Source organism: Atractosteus spatula (genome assembly GCF_055471065.1).
Source record: "Atractosteus spatula isolate fAtrSpa1 chromosome 10 unlocalized genomic scaffold, fAtrSpa1.hap1 SUPER_10_unloc_16, whole genome shotgun sequence".
Classification (NCBI taxonomy): Eukaryota; Metazoa; Chordata; class Actinopteri; order Semionotiformes; family Lepisosteidae; genus Atractosteus; species Atractosteus spatula.
The window spans coordinates 115,973-138,071 of NW_028296619.1; the positions used below are offsets into that span (position 1 = coordinate 115,973).

Sequence of the window (22,099 nt, forward strand, 5' to 3'; positions counted from 1 at the left end):
ATATAACTCAAACAACGCACACACACGGGTACTAAAACAAAAGGATACATTCATTAATACATAAAATATGCATATAAACCTAACAGATCTTATCGTGAGGGTTATCAGAATACAAAAGATATATATTCATTCAGTTACGAAGAGTTACCTATATCAAGAGGACATACGTTCAGTATATCATTCATTTAGACCATTTCGTAAATGAACTTGGTCACAACTTCTACACTAGATACTCAAAACAAGTACATAACTCTTAGGAATTAAATTGATATCAACTGGTTGGGATAACAATTGAATTCTCGAGCAGTAATGCAGTAAGTTGAATACTCATCCAATCTCTGGGCACAAAGAAGCAGTTGCAGGCTTGTTGCTGTCCAATCCGCGGTCCTCTTCCTGACCTGCTGGGACCCACAGTCATCTTTTCTCCTGTGCACAAACTCTTGCTAGTTTCAGCCAAAACTAACTAGCGGGTCAGTGAGCATCAGCAGCGCACCGTCGCAAGCTGCACAGCACAGCCTGGCACGGAGCCAGAGAGCGCGGATTGGACAGCAACAAGCCTGCAACTATTTCTTTGTGCCTGCAGGAGATCTGAATCCCCAAAGATTGGATGAGTATTCAACTTCACTGCATTACTGTGTGTTCACCCAGACACAGCCGCTGGGAGGTCTGTCCGTCTCACCCCTGGCCCTCCTGCTGCTGGGGGCTCTGCTCTTCGTGGTGCTGGCCCTGTTAGTGGTGTCCTGGTGCTGCCTGAGGGAGAAGGAGGCAGGAGATGAACAGGGATGACAAGTTGTGCTGTTGGGCTCATACAGGCTTTAACACATTAAAGTCCCTGAGTTTCCCATCAGGAGGTGTTAGGTCCTCAGGGTTAACCCATCTCAACAAAGAATTGTAAAGGATGCTACATCAACACTGTCAGAAAATCACTGAGAGATGAGAGAAGACACTACAGCTACACTGAGAATCTGAAAAGACACTGATATTCACACTGAGAGAGGAAAGGAGACATTACAGCTACACTGGGAATTTGAAGAGACAGAAAGACGGGAGTTATCAATGACAAGAAGGATTTCTGTTCACTTGTAGCTGTTGTTGGACTGGCTGTTGTCTCTGAAAGACCTGTGAAAGAGATACGAGAACTGTCAAGATTTTGCCTTTGGTTTTACAGCAAGTTGAATCTACAGTGGAGCTGATAAAAAAATATATTTATTTCTTGAGGTAAAACGTAAGATTGCAGAGATGAAAGAAGTCAGGTTCTGAATTGAAGAGTAGTGTTGTTCACACACACAGAGCTACACAACATCCTAGTTTTATGACTGATGATCCTAGCTGGTTCAATTAGATATTAAACAGTTATAGAATATGTGTAACTTCAGTGTATCTTCTCCATCAATCTGCTACCTTGTTCACCTACAGTGCTAAGACTCCCCTCACCTGTACAGGTAACCCCTGCATCCTCCTTGTGCCGACAGTCACTCTGATTCAGTCCAGAGTGACAGCAGTCCCACAGGTGAAGTTCACCTCGTCCAGCCAGATGGCGCCACTCCCTGGTCCGAATGAGGCCTCTATTGCTGCACTCACTGCATCCCCACAGCCCAGCTGTCTGCAGACCACCTGGGCATCCTGCAGGTCCCAGGAGTCGTCACAGATTGTCCCCCAGGAGCCCTCATACTGCAGCTCCACCCGGCCAGAGCAGTTAGTGCCTCCAACCAGGCGCAGAGCCAGCGGGACTGAAAGAGAACAGTGAGGTTACTGAGCATCCTCAGCTCTGTGACTCTAGAAGAGAGCAGAGAAGTTACTGAGTGACTGTAGTAGAGATCAGTGAGGTATTGAGTGGCTCTAGAAGAGAGCTGTATGGTTACTGTTCCTCAGTTCAGGGCTGCAGTTCTCTGATTGTTTTACACACTGAACTCACCTGGGCAGTACCGCTGAGGCTGCTCTTCCTGAGGGGCTGGAGTGCTTCTGTCAGCTTCTTTTCTAGGACCCTCAAAGCTTAATGATCATATACAAAATCAAACTCACAGAAAATAGTGAAGAACAACAATAGTATTTCCTTTATTTTTATACTTGTTTGGATATACATTGCTAAGAATTCTGTTGAAAGCTCATGACGAGACAATCACTGTAGAGCTGCTCAAGAGGAAGAGAGCATCACTCTTCACTCTGTACCTGAGCAGGTGATCTCAGCCACTTCCCGGTCTTCACAATCATTCTGACCCCAGGCGGGGGAGGGACACCGCCACAGGGTGGAGTCGTGTTTGCGACAGGAGACAAAGTCCAGCCATTTGGGATCCGGGCTCAGCCTGGAGTTTGTCTCTCTGACGGTGCCCTTGTCTCCACGGCCCAGCTGTTTACAGATCACTGCAGCTGTGGAGTCAGTCATGCCATTCTGACACACACTGCCCCAGGTGCCGTTATAGTAAACCTCTGCTTGTCCTGAACAGCCTGCAGACAGTCTCAGTAGAGTGTGATCTGCCAAGACATCAGGGAAAGTCAAAGGAAACAAATCCTGAGTTTCATTCTGAACTGGTAAGAAACAACAGGCAAACAATGTGACCAGTAAACAGTCCCAGTTGCTGTGTACTTCCAGTAATTTCAGGATTCATGCAATGACAGCTTTACAATCACACAGCTGACATAAAGGTGCCAGGAGTATGTATTCATGTTGATTTCAGCACCTGAACAGCACACATGGAGCCCTATCTGAGATGAGAAATGATGCTGAACAATTAAGTGACTGTAAGCTTAATTAAATGTTGCAAATCAGCAGCATCATTCCGATCACCTTGGCCATTCAGCAGCAACACAAGTCAGGGTGACTGAGGCAGCACTGTAAAAGGAGAACTTGCAGATTGGCTTGACATTCAACACCAAGAGTAAAAGACTCCTGGATCAAATCAAGATGAAACATTTGAGGATGAAGGACAACAGGTCAAATTGATGGGGAGAGTTTACAGATTGAGTCCTAGACATCATAGAGGACAGAGACTATGAGTTGTCCACACAACATATTCAAGTTGCTGCTGGAGGGGAGTTTCTGAAGCTGGCAGCTTCAGTGCCAGAATTTCTTTATCTGTTTACTGCAAAACAGTGTGAATGAGTGGTGACAAATGTGTCTGAAATACAGATGTTCGTTTTAAAATCCTGAATCCAGCTTGTTAAAACAATCAAGACACTCCAGGTGAAAGTCATATGGTTCTAACAATGTGGGATTAAAGAATCTGGATCCTTGTAACTGTAGAATAATTGTAGTTAGCTCCCCTACCTGAACACAGGATTCTCACGTCCTCCTTGTGTCCACAGTCGTGCTGTCCCCACCATGCTGAGGGACACTCCCCCAGGGACAACTCATTCCCCAGACAGCCCACCTCGTCCAGCCAGATGGGTCCAGTCCCGTGGCTCAAGGAGGCTGGCACTGGGGCACTGAGGGCCGCCCCACACTGGAGCTGCCTGCACACCACCTGAGAGTCTGCCAGGTCCCAGGAGTCATCGCAGACTGTCCCCCAGGAGCCACTGTGATAAACCTCCAGCCTCCCTGCACAGTCGCCTCCTGCTCCAACCAGCCTGATGGACAGCTGGCCTAGGAGCAGAGAATTAGAGGTCAGAGGTCAGAAGTCAGTGCAGTACTAAGATATCACAATGATGACCTCTAGGTAGAGACGGTCTACTGTTAGAAGTTGAACATCACCTCTTGCCACTGGGGACAGCAGATACAGTACAAGCACAAGCACAGCAGATACAGTACAAAGGAACAAGTGGAGCCTTCTTCAGGTGTCTGGTAAGGTAAGGTGTCTGGTAAGACAAGGTATGTTACCTGGTAAGATACCAGGTACCTTACCTGGTAAGGTAAGGCTCCATGGCCGAAACGTTGTGTTTTCTTTCTTCTTTTTTTTCAGCATGAAATAAACCTTTTACTTGTTCCTTTGCAGCCTACGCATGCTGACGGAGCTACCCACCTGAACAGATACAGTACAAGTACAGTGTTTCTTGATTTTTGATTAATTTAATATATCCAATACTTGTAACAGACTCCGTGCTGATCATCAGCACTATACCACATGTGTTACTGTTGTGATCCACTGTTGGGCACAGAGACAATAGCTTCACATGTTTTGCTGTAGATCCCAAAGACCCAGACTGTGTGTGTGAGACACAGAGCAAACTGCACACACACACCTGCTGCCTTGCAGCTTAGTCTAGGATAGAACTGAGCAACAGAGATGTCAACACACTGAGAGCCCTGTAGATACAGAACAAGAGCCAGTTCATACCTGGTGTTAGTGAGGAAGGAACTGTTGAAGACGGGAAACCTGTCAAACACACAGAGAGAAATCAGAGTGTGAGCTGTGTGTCAGATGAGCAATTTAATACCAGTAATAAAACTACAATTAAAACAGCACTAATGTGATAAAGACAGTCCTCATTCTCTCCTTACCTGCTCCAGGTGAAATTCTGTTGATTTTTGAGGCTGTAAAAGAGATGGAATTTCAGCTGTGTGAGGGGATAAGCTGTAACATCTGTAAACCTTGATTTTCTGACTCTTTTTCTTCAGCCTCCTGTTTAATTGGGCTCTAATTATTATATTTAATATAATTATTATATTAATTATATAACATCATTTAAGGAATATATTTTTTCTCATTTCTGTCCACAGGAGTGATGTTTCACCAGCGGAGTGTCAGCTATGTGTGGGGCTAAGAAACACAATTTATAAATCTTCACTATCTGACTCTTGCTTTTTCTTCAGCCTCTTGGTGAATTAGTTGTTGGGATAAAGAACTAATTAAATGAGACAGTTGTTAGTTACTGGATACTGTATTTTAGATCATTTTATAACCATTAGTGATCTGAATATAAATATAAAACTGATTTTTAGTCCTCACTGTATTTGTGTAATGATCTGAAATAAATGCTGAAAAAAGGTGGGCTGCACATTGGTGGTGGTGAGTGGAGTGTCCAGAAAAACGCTATATGAGTGTAAGCAATTATTATTATTATTAGATGTACACACTACTGTAATAGTGTGCTGCTGTGTTTAAGTAGAGGGGGTGTTACTGTGTTTTAAACACCCAATTCTCACCAGAGCAGATGACTACTGCGTCCTGTCCATGAGAGCACCCTGCTCTCCCCCATGAAGACACAGCACAGTGTGAGAGACGGCTCTCATTGCCCCGGCACTCAAACACATCAGCCCATACTGGTCCGCTGCCCTGTCCAAACCAGGCCTGTCCTGGCGCTGCTACAGCCTCCCCACAGCCCAGCTGCTGACAGAGAACAGTATCGTCTCTCAGGTCCCAGTAGAGATCACACACTGTTCCCCAGTCCCTGAAGAGCCACTGTAACTCCGCTCGGCCAGAGCAGGAGTCTGAGCCATTCACCAGCCTGAACTCTGTGTATCCTGCAGATAGGACAGGGGAGAGAGCAGAGACACAGCTTCACAACACAACAACAACAGCAATAACCCTCAATCACACCTTCCATTTTACTTACAATCCTGAGCTTTAAATTACTGTCCTACAAGTACCTCACTAACGTGCTACTGTTCAATCCAATTCAATCTGAAATACTTTATTCATCAGCAAGGGTGGTAATTTAAGGTATAATTAAGTTACTGTTGATCAGAAGATCAGCGTATTGAATTTTCAGTGTTAAACACCAATCCCCAGCATTGAAACAGAGCTATAGCAACACTCATCTGTTTCTCTTCTAAGCTTCAGTTTTGAGCTCCATTCAAAACAAAATGAAATGGATTATTCTCCTCTTACCAAAACACTCCAGTCCCACATCGTTCTCATGGGTGCAGCTCTGGAGCTCCTCTGTCCAGACCTCTCCCTCCCCCTTCCCGAAATGAGCCCCCTTCAGCACCTGTGAGGGAACCCCACAGTACAGCTCTCGACAGACAACTTCTGTGTCCTGCCAGTCGAAGTCAGAGTCACACACTGAGCCCCAGGTCTCTCCGTGCTGCACTTCCAGTCTCCCAGAGCACAGATCACCGCCTCCAACCAGTCTGACCCCTCGGTGAGCTGGAATATCAGAACAATAACAGAGATCACTGTCCCTGACCAGTCTGACCCCTTGATGAGCTGGAATATCAGAACAATAACAGAGATCACAGTCCCTGACCAGTCTGACTCCTCAATGAGCTGGAATATCAAAACAATAACAGAGATCACAGTCCCTGACCAGTCTGGCTCCTCAATGAGCTGGAATATCAAAACAATAACAGAGATCACAGTCCCTGACCAGTCTGACTCCTCAATGAGCTGGAATATCAAAACAATAACAGAGATCACTGTCCCTAACCAGTCTGACCCCTCGATGAGCTAGAATATCAAAACAATAACAGAGATCACTGTCCCTAACCAGTCTGACCCCTCGATGAGCTGGAATATCAGAACAATAACAGAGACCACAGTCCCTGACCAGTCTGACTCCTCAATGAGCTGGAATATCAGAACAATAACAGAGATCACAGTCCCTGACCAGTCTGACTCTTCAACGAGCTAGAATATCAAAACAATAACAGAGATCACTGTCCCTGACCAGTCTGACCCCTCAACGAGCTGGAATATCAGAACAATAACAGAGATCACAGTCCCTGACCAGTCTGACCCCTCGATGAGCTGGAATATCAGAACAATAACAGAGATCACAGTCCCTGACCAGTCTGACTCCTCAATGAGCTGGAATATCAAAACAATAACAGAGATCACTGTCCCTAACCAGTCTGACCTCTCGATGAGCTGGAATATCAGAACAATAACAGAGATCACTGTCCCTAACCAGTCTGACCCCTCGATGAGCTTGAATATCAGAACAATAACAGATCACAGTCCCTAAACAGTCTGACTCCTCAATGAGCTGGAATATCAGAACAAAGTAACAGAGATCACTGTCCTTGACCAGTCTGACCCCTCCATGAGCTGGAATATCAAAACAATAACAGAGATCACAGTCCCTGACCAGTCTGACTCCTCAATGAGCTGGAATATCAAAACAATAACAGAGATCACTGTCCCTGACCAGTCTGACCCCTAGATGAGCTGGAATATCAGAACAAAGTAACAGAGATCACTGTCCTTGACCAGTCTGACCCCTCGATGAGCTGGAATATCAAAACAGTAACAGAGATCACAGTACCTGACCAGTCAGGTAAAGTGCCTATATATTCTTTTGTGATTTGTAAAGGGGTGAGCATGTGGAGACAGGACAAGTTTGTGATTCCTGTCAAATCCATGGAGAATGATCAGCCATCCTCAGTCACCTGTAAGGTGAGATTTAAAAGCAGGAAGCAGTTCACCCAGTGGAGATGGGAGCAGACGAACGGACTGATCACTTTTAAGAGAGATTTTAAAGAGCAACAGAGCTGGTGAGCGGCTTAACTGCCTGTTGTATTACTTCAGGTGAAGATTCTCATTCAGAAGTTTAGCTTCTACATTTTTGGTTATGTTCTTGGGTTGTTTTTATTGTTCTGTAAATAACGAAACACTACTTTGGAAATGAAGGCTGTATTTGTGTTTATCCAAAGAGCTGTTTGACACTGATTTACAAAGTGTTTTTATTTTCTGAAAGCTCAACACAAGCTCCCCTGGAAGACATGGAACAGAGGGAGAGGGACATTTTTCCCTACAGAAACAGAGTTTTATATCAGATTGTTTAGTTATTTTCTAAGAATGTGAATGTATTGAAGTGGAAATCTAATAAGTAAATTGATTCTTAAAAATGTAGAGAGCTTTGAAAAAAATATATTGGTGCTTTTAGATAATATATTTCAAGGATGTAACTGCTGTGCTACAGTACGTGCAGAATTTTAGAAAACAGTTTGTCAACAAAGTACACTGTTTAGGTTAGTTTAGAAGACAATGTACCAAAACAATATATGCTGTCTGGGTCATTAGAATTAGCTGAAAGTAACTGATAAGCTTTGAATAACAAATCTAGTTTTTCTTCTCTCGCTCTATGATGTAATCTGTTTTCTCTTAGAGAAAGGGGAAGTTTTAGAAGGGACCAAGTGCTGAACTTTTTTACAGTGCAACGTCTTATAAAAACCCTGTACTGCTTGTAACAAATTGAGTCTCTGGTTGCACTTTGCGAAGTGGCAGCAGGGCTCCCAATATTGCAATATTGAAATAAAGACCTTACTCAGGTGAGAACTCTCTCTTGTGGCTTCCTTGATAGTTATATTTCCATGACAGTATTCATATATATTTAAAAAAGGTTACATATGTACACTGAGAACTGAGGGCCCCTTTGCTAAAGGATTGTGGGAATATGGAACAAGTTACCCAGATATCCCAGCTTTCTTGAAGAAACAGTAGATGAGATCCTTGGATCAATACTGACTACCAAATGAACCAGGAAGCTGAGAAATCTCCTTTCCTTTGTAATAGGTCTTTTGAGAATACATATCAGTCATATTGCTTTTATTCTATAGTTTTTAGATATTGTTGTAACTAATTTGTTTCACTCAATCTCACAGAATGCGATCGTTGTTCTAATGTTTGGAAATATGTCAGAGAAGAGCAACTGATGTTCAATGTCAATGCTGTAAATCTTTGATCAATACAGCTCTTTGAATCTGAATTTAAATAGAGAAAAGGGAGAAGTGAGAGAGACTCAGCAGAACTGTGAGTAAAAATGATGCTGGTGAATTTCAAGAAGGACCAACTGGAGTTTTCAAAATCAAGACCAAGAATACATTTGTTCACGACAGATCTAACGGTCACATACTGTACATTTACAGACTTTCCTTTGGCCTCATTATTTGTCCATAGTAAAACCTAACAGAAAGCATACAGGTGGGATTGGGGGTTTCAGACAGTTTTCAATATGTTTTCTACACACTGGAGGAAATACAATCCAGAAGGAGAAAAGGCACACAATGACAGTGAGGAGTGTTGTCTCAGCTCTCAGCAGGACAGGAGCAGTGGGAATGGGAGGATGGACAGATGGATCATGATGATGGACTCTAGATCAGTGGAGAAGTTTTAATTGTCCTCAGTGATGGAGACTGGAAAGAGTCTGTCTCCTACCTGAACACCTCACTCCAGCATCATAGGTATGAGGGTAGCCATACTGTTTCCATTCAGTGTTTCCACAGTCCCTCAGCGCAGACTCTGACCCCCTGCAGGAGATATAACCCAGCAGGACTGATCCAGACCCTGGTCCAAAGTGAGCTCCTCCTGGTGCTGAAACAGCAGATCCACAGCCCAGCTGTCTGCACACCACTGTAGCATCATTCAGATCCCAGCCATAGTGAAGTACTGTTCCCCACTCTCCACCATGATATATCTCCACTGTGCCCTCACAGGGACTGGCTCCATTCACCAGTCTCACATTACCACTGCCTGCAGAGAGAGAGAGAAACAAAACTTATCAAGATGTCTACAGGATATTTTTATACTAAGACATTTTAGAAGCACACCTGAAATTTTTATTTTGTTTTACCTGTTTGATTGGATGGCTAGTCCCTCCCATGGGGAAGAAGAGACAGTGGAGTGACAGGAAGTCCACCAGCACCCATCTCACTTCTCCCTCCACACACCTGTGTCCGGATCCTGTTATATATCTCTCTGTCCATATCACTGTGTGACTGCAGAGGGCTGTTCTGCTGTGGTCAGCACAGTGGTCAGTGGCTGTAATGACTGTGTTCCTGGGTTTCTGGGGGCTGTGGTCAGTACAGTGGACAGTGGCTGTAATGATTGTGCTCCGGTGTTTCTGGGAGCTGTAGTCATTAGAGTGGAAAGTAGTTGTAATGACTGTGCTCCTGTGTTTCTAGAAGCCGTGGTCAGTATAGTGGACAGTGGGTGTAATGAGTGTGTTCCTGTGTTTCTGGAGCCGTGGTCAGTATAGTGGTCAGTGGCTGTAATGACTATGGTCCTCAGTTTTTGGAAGCTGTGGTCAGTACAGTGGACAGTGGTTGTAATGATGGTGTTCCTGAGTTTCTAGAAGCTGTGGTCAGTACAGTGGACAGCAGCTGTAATGACTGTGTTCCTGTGTTTCTGGACGCTGTGGTCAGTACAGTGGACAGTGGCTGTAATGACGGTGTTCCTGTGTTTCTGGAAGCTGTTGTCAGTATAGTGGTCAGTAGCTGTAATGACTGTGTTCCTGTGTTTCTGGGGGCTGTGGTCAGTACAATGGACAGTGGCTGTGGTGCCAGAAGACTGAATCACTGAAATCTGGTGTATCTGTGTCTCAGGCCCTGCATGTACTTAACAGTGGATACTGACCGCATGTCTGTATCAAGTAAGAGATTTAAACACTAATAAGTCTTTTCAACATTCTACTTTGAAAATAAGTTATACAATCCAAAACAGAATCAATAAAATCTTTTCTTAATAGATGGATGCTTCACAACTTGTGTGGAAATATGTGAAGTGTAATGCTGCAGAAAGTTGGAAAATCTGCAGCAGGAGATATAATTGAAACCCAGGCGCGGGACTTTGAGCTCTTTCAGAGTTTGAATGATCAGGGAGTAACAGATCGAATGCAGGCTGCTGGGCTGAATGAAATAGGTGAGCAGAAAGAAAAAATAAAGAGGGACGCCTGTCTCCCAGCTGAAATAAAGAAAAGAGAGGCTGGCGAGTCGGAGCAGAAAAGGGAAAAAATTAAAACAGAGAAAATATTTCAGGATCGAAGAGCAGGAGCAGTGAGATATGAAAATATCAGAGTAAAAATTGACTATGAGAGGAATGTGATCGCCAGGTTCAAAAGGTTTAGCTCTATGATGGAGATTCGGTGTTCTGAACAGTTTCAATTAGAGAGGTGATTAGCGTGACTGGGAGCCTGATTGAAAGACTGAAGGTTTGATTGAAAGACGTCCTGACCCAGTCTGAATATCAGGGTGAGCGCTCGAGGGAATGTTGCTGTTGACGCGAGTCAGTCCCAGCCCAGTCTGTACGTGAAGTGTTTATACTTACTGTCCAGGGCACATTTACAGTAACTAGATTTGTTCTTTTTGATTAAATATTCAATCACCTTCAGTTTGGAGTGTGAAATATTTTTTTCTATCATATACTACAATTCATTGTAATACTACTTTTTATTCATATATGATTTTTACTATGATAACATGATATATATGTGAACAATGTGTTCTAGCTTTTACCTCTCAAGATCTTAATCCATAATTCACAGATTGAATTATAGTTGCATTTAATAATATATTCTAAAAGCACAGTGCACAGGTTATTTTTATTAATCATTCTTTTTTAAAATTCCATGATGTAAGAAAAATGATCCCTATCATTAGTTATCTAAGACTTACGAACACCAATTCATTTAGCTGTGAAATATCAGTCAAATGCAGAATAAACATGGAACAAGAATTAAACCTTTATCACTTTAAAATGAAGGACTTCCAGGTCAAATACACATTTCTTTCAACATAATAGACACATTTCTCAAATAAAACTTCAGTCTGAACAGATCCCAGACTTTTGTTTAAAGTTGAAAAAACTAAGATTTGCCTCAGGACTGCTGTGTTGTTACTGAAACTGGACACTGTTGTCTAAAAGCACCCAGTATGGATTCAGGTCATCAAACTACAACACACTGCAATAAAAATACTTACTACCTGAACTTGACTGTTATAACAAATAAACACAACTATATGTCTTGTCCTCAATCATGTTATAATGTTAGATCCTTCTGTAATATAATTACCATAGTATCTAAAACTACTGTAATCATTCTCAAAAATAACCATGGATCAAAAATATTTTAATACATTTACCTTCAGTACTCCTATTTGTATTAGCACATTCACCTGCAATAGGGCCCGAGTTACTAATATTATTTTTTTAATCGGAGACGGGCCTTAAATATACTTTTATCTCTGATCACCTGTCTGTAATAGTTCTTTGCACTAAAATTGTCACCTTCTCTCAAAATACTCTATTTTTTAATAACACTTCCATAATGTTATAATGTTATTATTATTAATGTTACTTTAATAATACAGTAAATATAAAATGTGTCAATAGTAATAATACTGGAGTCTCAATAATACTCTAGTATTTAATAACACATCTCAGTTAAAATATTAGTCTAAAAATACTCCAGTGTTTAATAACACATCAATTAATTACTTTAATAAAACATATTAATTCATCAGTGTGCAAAATAAAATATCAGTCAGACCAATACAACACTGTTTAAAAACACTCTGATCTCTGTTAATACACTAGTCTGTTATACCCCTTAGAGAGGGCAGAATTGAGCACAATTAAATAAACAACCCCTGGTAAATATTTTGAAGACATTGTATTATTGTTAAAACATTTGTATTCCTTTTTGTTTGCAAATGGGAAAATTTCCACAAGTCCTTGCACTTGACCCAAATTACAAACAAAATTTGGTATTTTATTATTATGGTAATAGATAAGGGATTGTCAAGTTGTACAACAGTTTTGATAAGGTTGCTAAATATCTACAATATTAATAGTTATAATAATTATATGTTAGTACTTAAAAAACATTTTCCTTAGTCTGTGTTGTGTGTAATAGTGTATAACTGCATATAAAACTATTAATACAGCATTAATAGAAAATAGTTTAAAAAACATATAAACTGAATTAATATTATAGATAGATGGATAATACTTTATTAATCCCGTAGGGAAATTGATGATACAATTAATCACAATTAATTATGATTAATTGTAGAGGTGAAGTTCTTGTTAATACTGCAAATTGTTTATTATGTTTCCTTATTTATAGCACCAGAATAAAATCAATTATAATTTTAAGGAATACCCATAAAGCTGAGTTTTAAATTAAACAGAAAAGCACTTCTGCATGTTGTGTTCACTACGGTGGGCAGTGGCTGTAATGACTGTAGTGGTTCCAGGATGCTGTTGTCACCATACTGGACAATGACTGTACTTACTCTGTGGCTTCCAAGTCCTTGGACCAGTGTTACTGTGTTAGTGGGACCTGTGGTCACTACAGTGGTCAGAGGCTGACCTGTGCTTCACATGTTGTGCTGAAATGTATGTGAGGCGTATATTCCCATTTTCTAGCCTTTAACTTCCAACATCTAAACTTAACACATGCTTATCTGATTAAATCATATTAAAGAACAACATTTTTCAAAAATACTAGACAGGTTTAACAAATAGACACAGATACATTTATTGTGATGTTGTCCTGAGCAACTGCTCAAAAATCTAAACTTGAGTCCTGTGATTACGAATTAATTTTTAAATATTGCATTTGTATGATAACATGTAATGAAATATTTAATTTGTATTACTCATACTTATATAATTGCATTTGATAATAATTTCAGATTTCTAATGTAGTCAAAAACAATAAAGCATTCTTATTAAAACTTCACAATTTACAAAAAAAAAACCTGTCATTGGATAACTAACCTAAAAACACAACTTAAATTATTCAGCTGTTAAATAATAGACAAATTCTGTATAAACACAAAACACAACTACCATTTTTTAATTCCTCCAGTAATGCCACAATGTCTTGTAGCTGTTAAATTATTAATGTTACACCTCAGTTTCTGATGAGACCCCAGTTAATAATAATACACCTACAATACTAAGAATTTCTATAATTTTGTAAATATTTTTCATTTTATAGCTTATAAACCAATAATGAATGTAACGTTTATCAGCCTGTGCTTTTCAATGTGAAAACAAGCAAACCTGGGCTTTATGAACCAAGTAATACATATATCAATTTTATTTTCACAGTATAAAAATACAAGAGCTAATTGTCCTATGACTAAAAATGCTTTACATTTTCAAAATGTAATTGTATGCCTTTAAAATGAAGAATTCACACTCATGACTTCCTATCATTTTTTACTTGTTTTCACAGCAACTGAATATCACACAGCCTAACGATAGAAACCTGGACTATTTGAGTACGCCAAAGATACAGTATAACGACAGCATTAAAACTCCAGTCTTAATTCTCTAGCATAAACACTTTAGGTGGTGACGACACATTTACTGTATATCTATTAATACATCAGTCTGTAATAATTTAATATCAGTCTCAATAATAATTCACTATTTAAAAAGACGTGTATCTCTATTAATGCACCAGTCTGTAATAATACAATACTGAGGAGTCAGAATTGATCACAATAAAACAATAAACAACCCAGGGTATTTCTGAATCATCCTGTATAATATGATATTATTCTAGAAACATTTTTTATTGCTCACACTTTTTTTGTTTTCGAGTAAATGAAGACTTTTTCACGTCACAGCATATCACTCAAATTATCACTTATATATAAAGTTTATTATTACAGTAACGAGTAAGTTAAATAACTTTTTAAAGATTTAATACACTTCATGTTTTCACAAATTATCAATAGAGGGTGATAATGGCCAGCCTCTGCTCTATCCATCTAAAACATTATTATTATATAATGTTTAGAAATCTTAAGAATATTTTAATAAAATCCAATAAAAATTAAAAGCAACTAATTATATTTAGACACACCTAATTATATTTCCTTACTTACAGACCAAGATAAAATACAGTTATAATATTTTTTATGAATACCCACAAAGCTGAATGTAAAATTAACATTTAAAAATTGTTCAACCCACTTATTGCTCCATTTACATCAAAACTTTACTTAATTTAATTCCAGTTGTTGTCTGTCTGTCTGGACAGGAGAAGACTGGTCACTTACTGGCTGAGCTGTGCAGCACCAGGACAGCGAGAGAGAAGATGGACAGGCAGCTCTCCATTGTCATCAGGACAGAGCGCAGCTGAGACCCCTGTCTTCACTCCTGAGCCAACAGGGCAACTGAGCTGCTGCTCCGCACCCCGGACCCCCAGTAACAACACAGCCCCCCGCCCCGCCAATCACACACAGCACTGCCTTTTCAGACTGACAGCAGGAACCTCTCACACAGGCAGGACAGCCAATCAGACAGGGCCCTTTCAGTCTTCTCCAAATATATCAGAGCCACATCACTGTTTCCTCTCCTGAAGACATTCCCAGCAGTGCGGACGGGAGGAGAGACAGGAGCAGCTCTGTGTCTCACTGGAGGAAACACAGATACAGATACAGACAGCAGGGCTACAGGTGCTGCAGGGGCAGGAAGAGATCAGATATTAAACTAAAAAAAAATTGTAGACAAGTATTATATTTTTAAATCAGTATCAAGATAATCAATTATGTATATATGGTCCTGTAATTCTTGCTGTCTGTATCAGGAAGTGTCTAGAATGTGGTCCTGTCTTTCTGTCTGTGTAAGGCAGTGTCCAGTGACTGGTGTCCTGAATATGGTCCTGTGTGCCTTGCTGTCAGTGTCAGGCAGTGTCCAATGACTGGTGTCCTGCAGTGAGTCACAGAGTTGTTGTGTCTCCAGACAGTAATGTCTTCTGGTCCTGGTCAAGGGCAGTGTGAGGAGAGCCTGTGCTCAAGGTGGCAGTAAGGTCATTCAGGTCAGCACAGGAATACGGAGACAAGGCGGACTGAATGAGAACTGGCTGTCCTGTGACTGTGATCAGAGATCAATAGTTTAAATGAAAAAGAAAGAAAAGCTCAGCAGTAATTGCCCCCTATGTACTGAGCCTGTTGGACAGCAGCTCTTCCAGTTGAGTCCCTCAGACCCTGAGTCTGTCCCTGCGCAGCTCCAGTCCACACAGATGTTCCAGCCCCTCCAGCTGTGGCCCCAGTGTCTCTCTGTGCGGAGCCGACTGCATGACTGAGACTCTCTAACAGCACAGTGGAGCTGAACTGATACTGATACACTGATACACCACCAAGCTGAAGAGAGTGAGGACACAGCTCACCTCCTCCACCTTTCTTATAGGTAGTAGTAGCAGCAGTAGGAGCATCAGTAAAATATTAGTAGTATCAGCGGCAGCAGCAATTGTGGTAGCAGGAGTAGTATTAGTAGTTATGCTGTATTTAAATCCTCCTGTTCAATATAGCAGAGTTCTGTGTTACAGCTTCACCATAATAGCTGCAGCAGCAGGAGCCGCAGAGCAGGAGTCAGTTTCAAATTTGAAAAAGCAACAAAATTATGAAAAACAAGTTTAGTCCTTGTTAATACAACGGTGCTTTGAAGCAGAGCTTCACTGGAGCTACAGGTCAGGCTCTGCAGTGAGTCTGTGGTTTGTGCTCCTCCGAGCTCCTCCAGCACAGGAAGCCAGGCTGTACTGTGAGGCTGTGGGTGTCAGTGTGATGAGGCAGCTGAGAGCTGAGCTGTACAGAGAGACACACAGGGAGCCCAGTATTCAGAGCTCCAGTGCTGCACAGGTAGACACAGGAGAGCCCAGTGTTCAGAGCTCCAGTGCTGCACAGGGAGACACAGGAGAGTCCAGTGTTCAGAGCTCTACAGGGTGACAGGTCTTCTCCCCACACAGCTCTCTCAGTGTGTCTCTCAGGGCTGAACAGGAGGGGCTGTTCCTGTCAGAATGGAGGCTGACTCTCAGAGCTCTAGTGTCAGTATGAGGAGAAGCTCTCAGACCTGACTGCTGCCAGAGCCTCTGAGCCTGAGTGGCCATGAGCACTGAGCTCCTCAGCAGCTGAGAAAAGCCTCCTGTCTCCTGTGGTCACAATGTGGTTGAACACCTGCACTGTCTTCCTGCTCTTTCTCCTCTCTCCCCCATCCAGTCTCTCTCGCTGTGTGTGCTCTTATCTGTCCATCTCTCTCTCTCCTCTCCTCTCCCTCTGACAGTCTGTGCAGAGTATCTGAAGGGGATGAAACATTGCTTGGCAAAGGAAAAGACTTCTCAGAGGCAGAAAAAAAAATCTTTATCTCCTCTCAGTCAGATTCACAGCTCAGACACACACAGAGCTCTGAGTCCCTCAGTACTTTACCCAAACTCCTCCTTCCTGAACAGACAGAAGCTCATCTCCATCCTGACAATCCAGGACCAGAGTATATTCAGACAATCAGTGCTGCTACATGAATAGTATCAGACAGAACAGCCTGGACTCAGGTCACATCTTCCCCTTTTCTCCTTCCTCACAGCCTCTTAGAGACAGAGCAAAGCTCCTGGATCTCCACTCTGTGAACTGGGCTCTTTCCATCTGCGGGTCAGCTGACTTCTCTTAGCGGCCATCTTGGTCAGGTGTAAGTCAAGTATAGTGAGCAGATCGTTCCTGAAATACCTGTCCTGGATGACCCTTCCTCTGGTCATCTTACAACACCAGTACACACTGAAAGACAACTAGCTTCCTAGATTTTTTTCTAAAATGCTAATGTAAAATAAAGCCCTGAAATCACTGATGATATCTGGGAAACTTTTGTGCCAATATTTCTTTTCATGTCTTCCTTTCATGATATCACTTGATACCTCCAATTGTTCATGCACTTTCACTTCCTGAGTGATAGCTGATGTTTTCTCTAAGATTAGTGATTTACAGTATTTGGTCTTCATGCCTGATGCCTCTAAAATAATGTCTTGGAAAATCCCCCAAATTTCCTGATGCCCTGTTTTCCTGATAGTGATTCTAGCTTTTTCATCATTTATCATTATTATTTAGCTGGATTTTGCATACATCTTTGTGTTCCTGTTCTTCATAGAATTTTGCAATGAGTTGGAAGAAAGTTTTCTGATTGAGGTTTTAAGTTTTTAAATCAAGACAGGTTCTCTAATCACTCTCCAATCACTGTTCTGATGGTTGGAATTGGATTTTGTTTCAGTTACACACTTGAATCCTTTACTGGCTCAGCAATAGGATTAATTTGAAATGACAACATGTCTGGTCGCTTTTAACACTTACTCATAAGTAATCTCAAATTCCAAACTTTGGGGTAGAAAAATAAAACTTCTAAAAATACTCCAATGAACACGTTATTTAAATTAAGGCTTCAGTCATTAAGATCATTAAGAGGGTGAGGAATTGAAAACAAGCAGTTGGAAACAATTCCATTTTTGAATTGTCAGAAGTCATCTGTTAATCCTCCCTCCTTTTTCCTCTCTAGGTCTTTGATCTCAGTAACTCTCAGGTCTTTTTAGTGCTCCAGCTGATTCTGAGCAATCTTGAAACAGATAGCACTCCAAGGATCAGAGCTGAATAATCAAGATGGAAAGGTGGAAGTTTTAAAATCTATCCAAACCCTTACCTTTTTGAGGCTAACTGCAGTCTCACTTTGTTGAGGATTTTGACTGATGTTAATAACATATTGGCATCTGAAAGCAGACGTTTATTTGTGTATTAATAACATAAGATTAATGATATATCTTGACACCTTATAAAGATACTTTAAAAATCCTTCCTGAGGAAATTCAATACCATTGCACATATATGCAAAAAGATCTAAAATTCTATACGTCTAGGTGCTTCCATTCTCAAGCTCACAGACTGATTTGCGCAATGAAAATATGCATCTCTAAAAGTGAAAACTTGTAGAAAATAGCTCATGCTATTCAGTGCTGCAGGACATTAATAACTGCAGTTAGAAGTTTTATTGCAGGTGTCCAACAGGTTGATTTGAGCAAACTCAGTGACTCTTAGCAACTTAAAAAATCTGTTCTGTGGAAGAATAACTTACTGTGAGAAGATCTTCTGCTGCTCCTGTAATGGATCAGCTCCTCCAGGCCAATGTGAAATCCTCCCACCACACTGAAAACACTGAACAGTTTCCTCGTCACCTAGATACATTTTCAAGTTACATCTACACATCAGAAAGATCTTAACAATATTGACTTTTTTCTACAAAGACCAGACTGTTGTAACCTGCTGCTGTCTGGTACAGAAGACTGCACTATATCCTGACTTCACCCTGTTCAAAATGTTGAAACGTGTCTCTCAACTTGAATTAAAAAAAAAACAATACAGACTTTAAAGCATTTCTTCTGCTTCACAAAACACTTAAGGGTCTACCGCCCCTTTATTTAAGTGATCTGCTAAAAACAGACCAAGCAGAGCACAGCGGTTACATAGTGGACCCAAGAAATTACAAAATAACTGCTGGGGGCACTGTCTTTAGCTACAGGACCACTAAATTGTAGAACGTCCTGAAACAATCTAAGAGATAACCCTGTGCTATCAGAAGTTTATTTTTTATTGTTTCACTGCTGTAAAAACAAACTTAATGGTTGGATTTAGATGATATTGGAGATGACTCGCATGTGCAGTACTTGTGAAAACATTAAAAAGTGTCCTTTGTCACAATTCACAAACCCGCCCATTATTGCAATGCGCTCTTTCACCATTTAATGTTCCCACTGCCTGGATCCCAGCGCAAGAACACAACATTGAGCATACTGCACCCACGTTGGCAGACCCAGGAAACCAGCCCTGGACCTCACAGGTTTTCCAGATTCAAGATAATCAATGTATAAAAAAAAACATTAGTGGAAGGAGGGGTGGGTGATGTCGCCACTGGGGCCTGGGACCTCCAGAGGTTTCTTGTCACCCACGGGGGAGGGCTTGTTTTCTCCTCTTTCCTGGCCACATGGTCAGGTGCCGTTTACCTGCTATAGCAATCTGTAAGGCACTCTGTGACATTTTTACAAAGGGCTCCAGAGAAAACAAAAGACTGATTGACTGATTTAAAATTACCAGCCACACCGAAATTAAATTTGTCCACTAATTCCACAACAAAAACACTGATAAAAACACGACAAGAACAGCAGACTTTAGAAAAATCAGTTGTGATCGTTGTAAGAGGACCCGGGGAAGGGTCATTTATAACCGGTATTTCCGGAACGAAACACTGAAAATACTCGATATAGACCTGGGCAAGATGGCCACCCAGGATAACCAGCTAACCTGCTATTGGGAAAAGCCTATGCAGCGAAACAAGGAGACACAGCTGAACTACATCAGGAAACAGGATATAAATCCCCCAGAAGCGATGAGCTTTCGAAAAAGCGTTTCGAAAAGAAGGAGAGATTTAGGAGTGTGCTGGAAGGAATTTAAGAAAAACAGACTATTGAATACGGTTTTTGACTAGGATTAAGGATTACGGCTTGGATACGGCGCGGAGTAGTGTGGACATACGGACTTGGGAATTTGGATCGTTTCAGGATACTGGCAACGGATTGCGGAACGGATTTGGAGAGACTTACGGACGAAGAACAAAGAAGATCAGTGTGGTGTGAGTTACATCTCTTTTACACCTGTTTTCCCCCGGCAACACCACATCATATATGGGATAAGCACACCAGTGTTTCTATTAAAAAATAACAAAATTGCTACTAAACTGATATGTATAAAAAGCTTGACATCGGGTGAGCACAGATGCCAGATGACAGTGCTGTTGCTTTTAGATTTGTGAGTTACCGTTCTTCACCTGTGTAGAAGAAGCCAGCTGTCGCCAGTTTGGATGGGACTGCAGCTGAGTCGCTTGGCCATTGGAAGTAGGACTCAATTCGAGAGCACTCGTTCTCAAATACGTTACGGAGGATCTCTTCTGACGAGGCTGTGGAGACGGTAATGGCCTTGGTGAGCACTGCTGGCACGCAACACTGGGCCAGAGGTTCAACTCCTGGGGTACCAAAGACATGCTGGTAGGTGAACTGGATTCTGGGAAAACTGGCCCTGCCGTGAGTGTGTGTGTCCCCTGTGATGGACTGGGTGTCCAGGGTGTGTGCCTGGGCAGGTCTTGCACCTGTTGCTTGCTGGGATTGGCTCCGGCTCTCCCATAACCCTGTACTGGCTGAAGCAGTTAAAAAATGGATGGATTGATATAATAATTCTAAATGCTGTTGAGTCTGGAGTGAAGTTCAGGTTCTCCAGGTAGTCTTTGCTAGACCAGTCATTCTGTACTCACTTTTCTGACTCTGCTCTCCTTATCTCAGTTTCTTCACTCACTTTGTTGACAAAGTAATGTTTGGCCTATAGTTATATAAAAAAAGAGTAACAGCATAATTAATAAAAAACAATATTCCTGAGTTTGTTTTAGTTAGGGTCTTAAAACCAAATAAGGTGAAGAGAGCATGTAAGATCCTCACATGAAGGACTGAAATATTTCAATGAATATCTCACAATAGAGAGACAGGATTCTGTGTGGAACCATAAAGTCTGGTTGAAATAATAATAATAATTGCTTACACTTATATAGTGCTTTTCTGGACACTCCACTCAAAGCACTTTACAGGTCATGGGGAATCCCACTACCACCACCCATGTGCAGCCCCCACCTGGATGATGCGAGGGCAGTCATAGTGCGCCAGAACGTTCACCACACATCAGCTCTCAGTGGGGAGGAGAGCAGAGTAATGTAGCCAGTTCAGAGAGGGGGATTATTAGGAGGCCAATGGGAAATTTGGCCAGGACACCCCTACTCTTTTCGAGAAACACCCTGGGATTTTTAATGACCACAGAGAGTCAGGACCTCAGTTTTACATCTCATCCGAAGGACGGCGCCTGTTTACAGTATAGTGTCCCCCATCGCTATACTGGGGCATTAGGACCCACACAGACCGCAGGGTGAGCGCCCCCTGCTGGCCCCATTAACACCTCTTCCAGCAGCAACTTTAGTTTTTCCCAGGAGGTCTCCCCTCCAGGTACTGACCAGGCTCACACCTGCTGAGCTTTAGTGGGGGGCTGCCAGTTGTGAGTTGCAGGGTGACATGGCTACTGGCAGATGAGAAATATACTTTGCAGATGAGTTTTTGGGATTTTCAAGCCCAATAAGCCCAATAAGCAGCCTAGCTGCCTGGATATTAGTATTGGAGAGAGGAGAGAAGAGAAGAGCTTGCTACACAGTTCAAATTAGACCAGAGCTTTTTCTCTGGTTAGATTTTGTTCTGCTGGGAGATTAGCATCACTACACTGTAAAACGGGTTCTACCGTTCGGGTGCACATGTGACTCTCTCCCTGGGCCACCATTCTAAAAAGATTGATTATTAAAATGTCCCCATGGGAACATCCCATACTCTATATTGGGTACCAGGCTACACATGCTGTCTCATGGGAGGCAGTCCCATTCCTCTCCATTATGTCAGATACGGAGGACAAGGGTACAGTTGTCTAGGGCTGAAAGACCACTGGACAACACACACTGTCCCAGTAAGTCCTACAGACTTCTAAAGGGCTCATGTACGGTACGTAGGGCAATCACTGCATGCATCTCATCGCAGAAGGAAGCTGTCCCATGCTACGTGAGTAACGCGTGTTGTGCTCCTGGAACTCGGTCATGCTGAA

General features: G+C 41.8%; 1 protein-coding gene across 1 annotated transcript; it reads right to left on the reverse strand.

The window, feature by feature from the left end:
- Window positions 1-629: 629 nt before the first annotated feature.
- LOC148812778 (scavenger receptor cysteine-rich type 1 protein M130-like) lies at window positions 630-22,093 on the reverse strand. The gene is made up of 14 exons (XM_088908479.1): window positions 22,057-22,093; window positions 20,234-20,402; window positions 9,033-9,124; window positions 5,766-6,023; window positions 5,199-5,398; window positions 4,436-4,491; window positions 4,177-4,310; window positions 3,561-3,580; window positions 3,266-3,461; window positions 2,170-2,472; window positions 1,927-1,992; window positions 1,673-1,730; window positions 1,081-1,119; window positions 630-750 (listed from the first exon to the last, which is right to left on the reverse strand). The coding sequence occupies exons 1-14, from the start codon at window positions 22,091-22,093 to the stop codon at window positions 630-632; spliced, it is 1,749 nt and encodes a 582-aa protein (XP_088764605.1).
- Window positions 22,094-22,099: the final 6 nt, after the last annotated feature.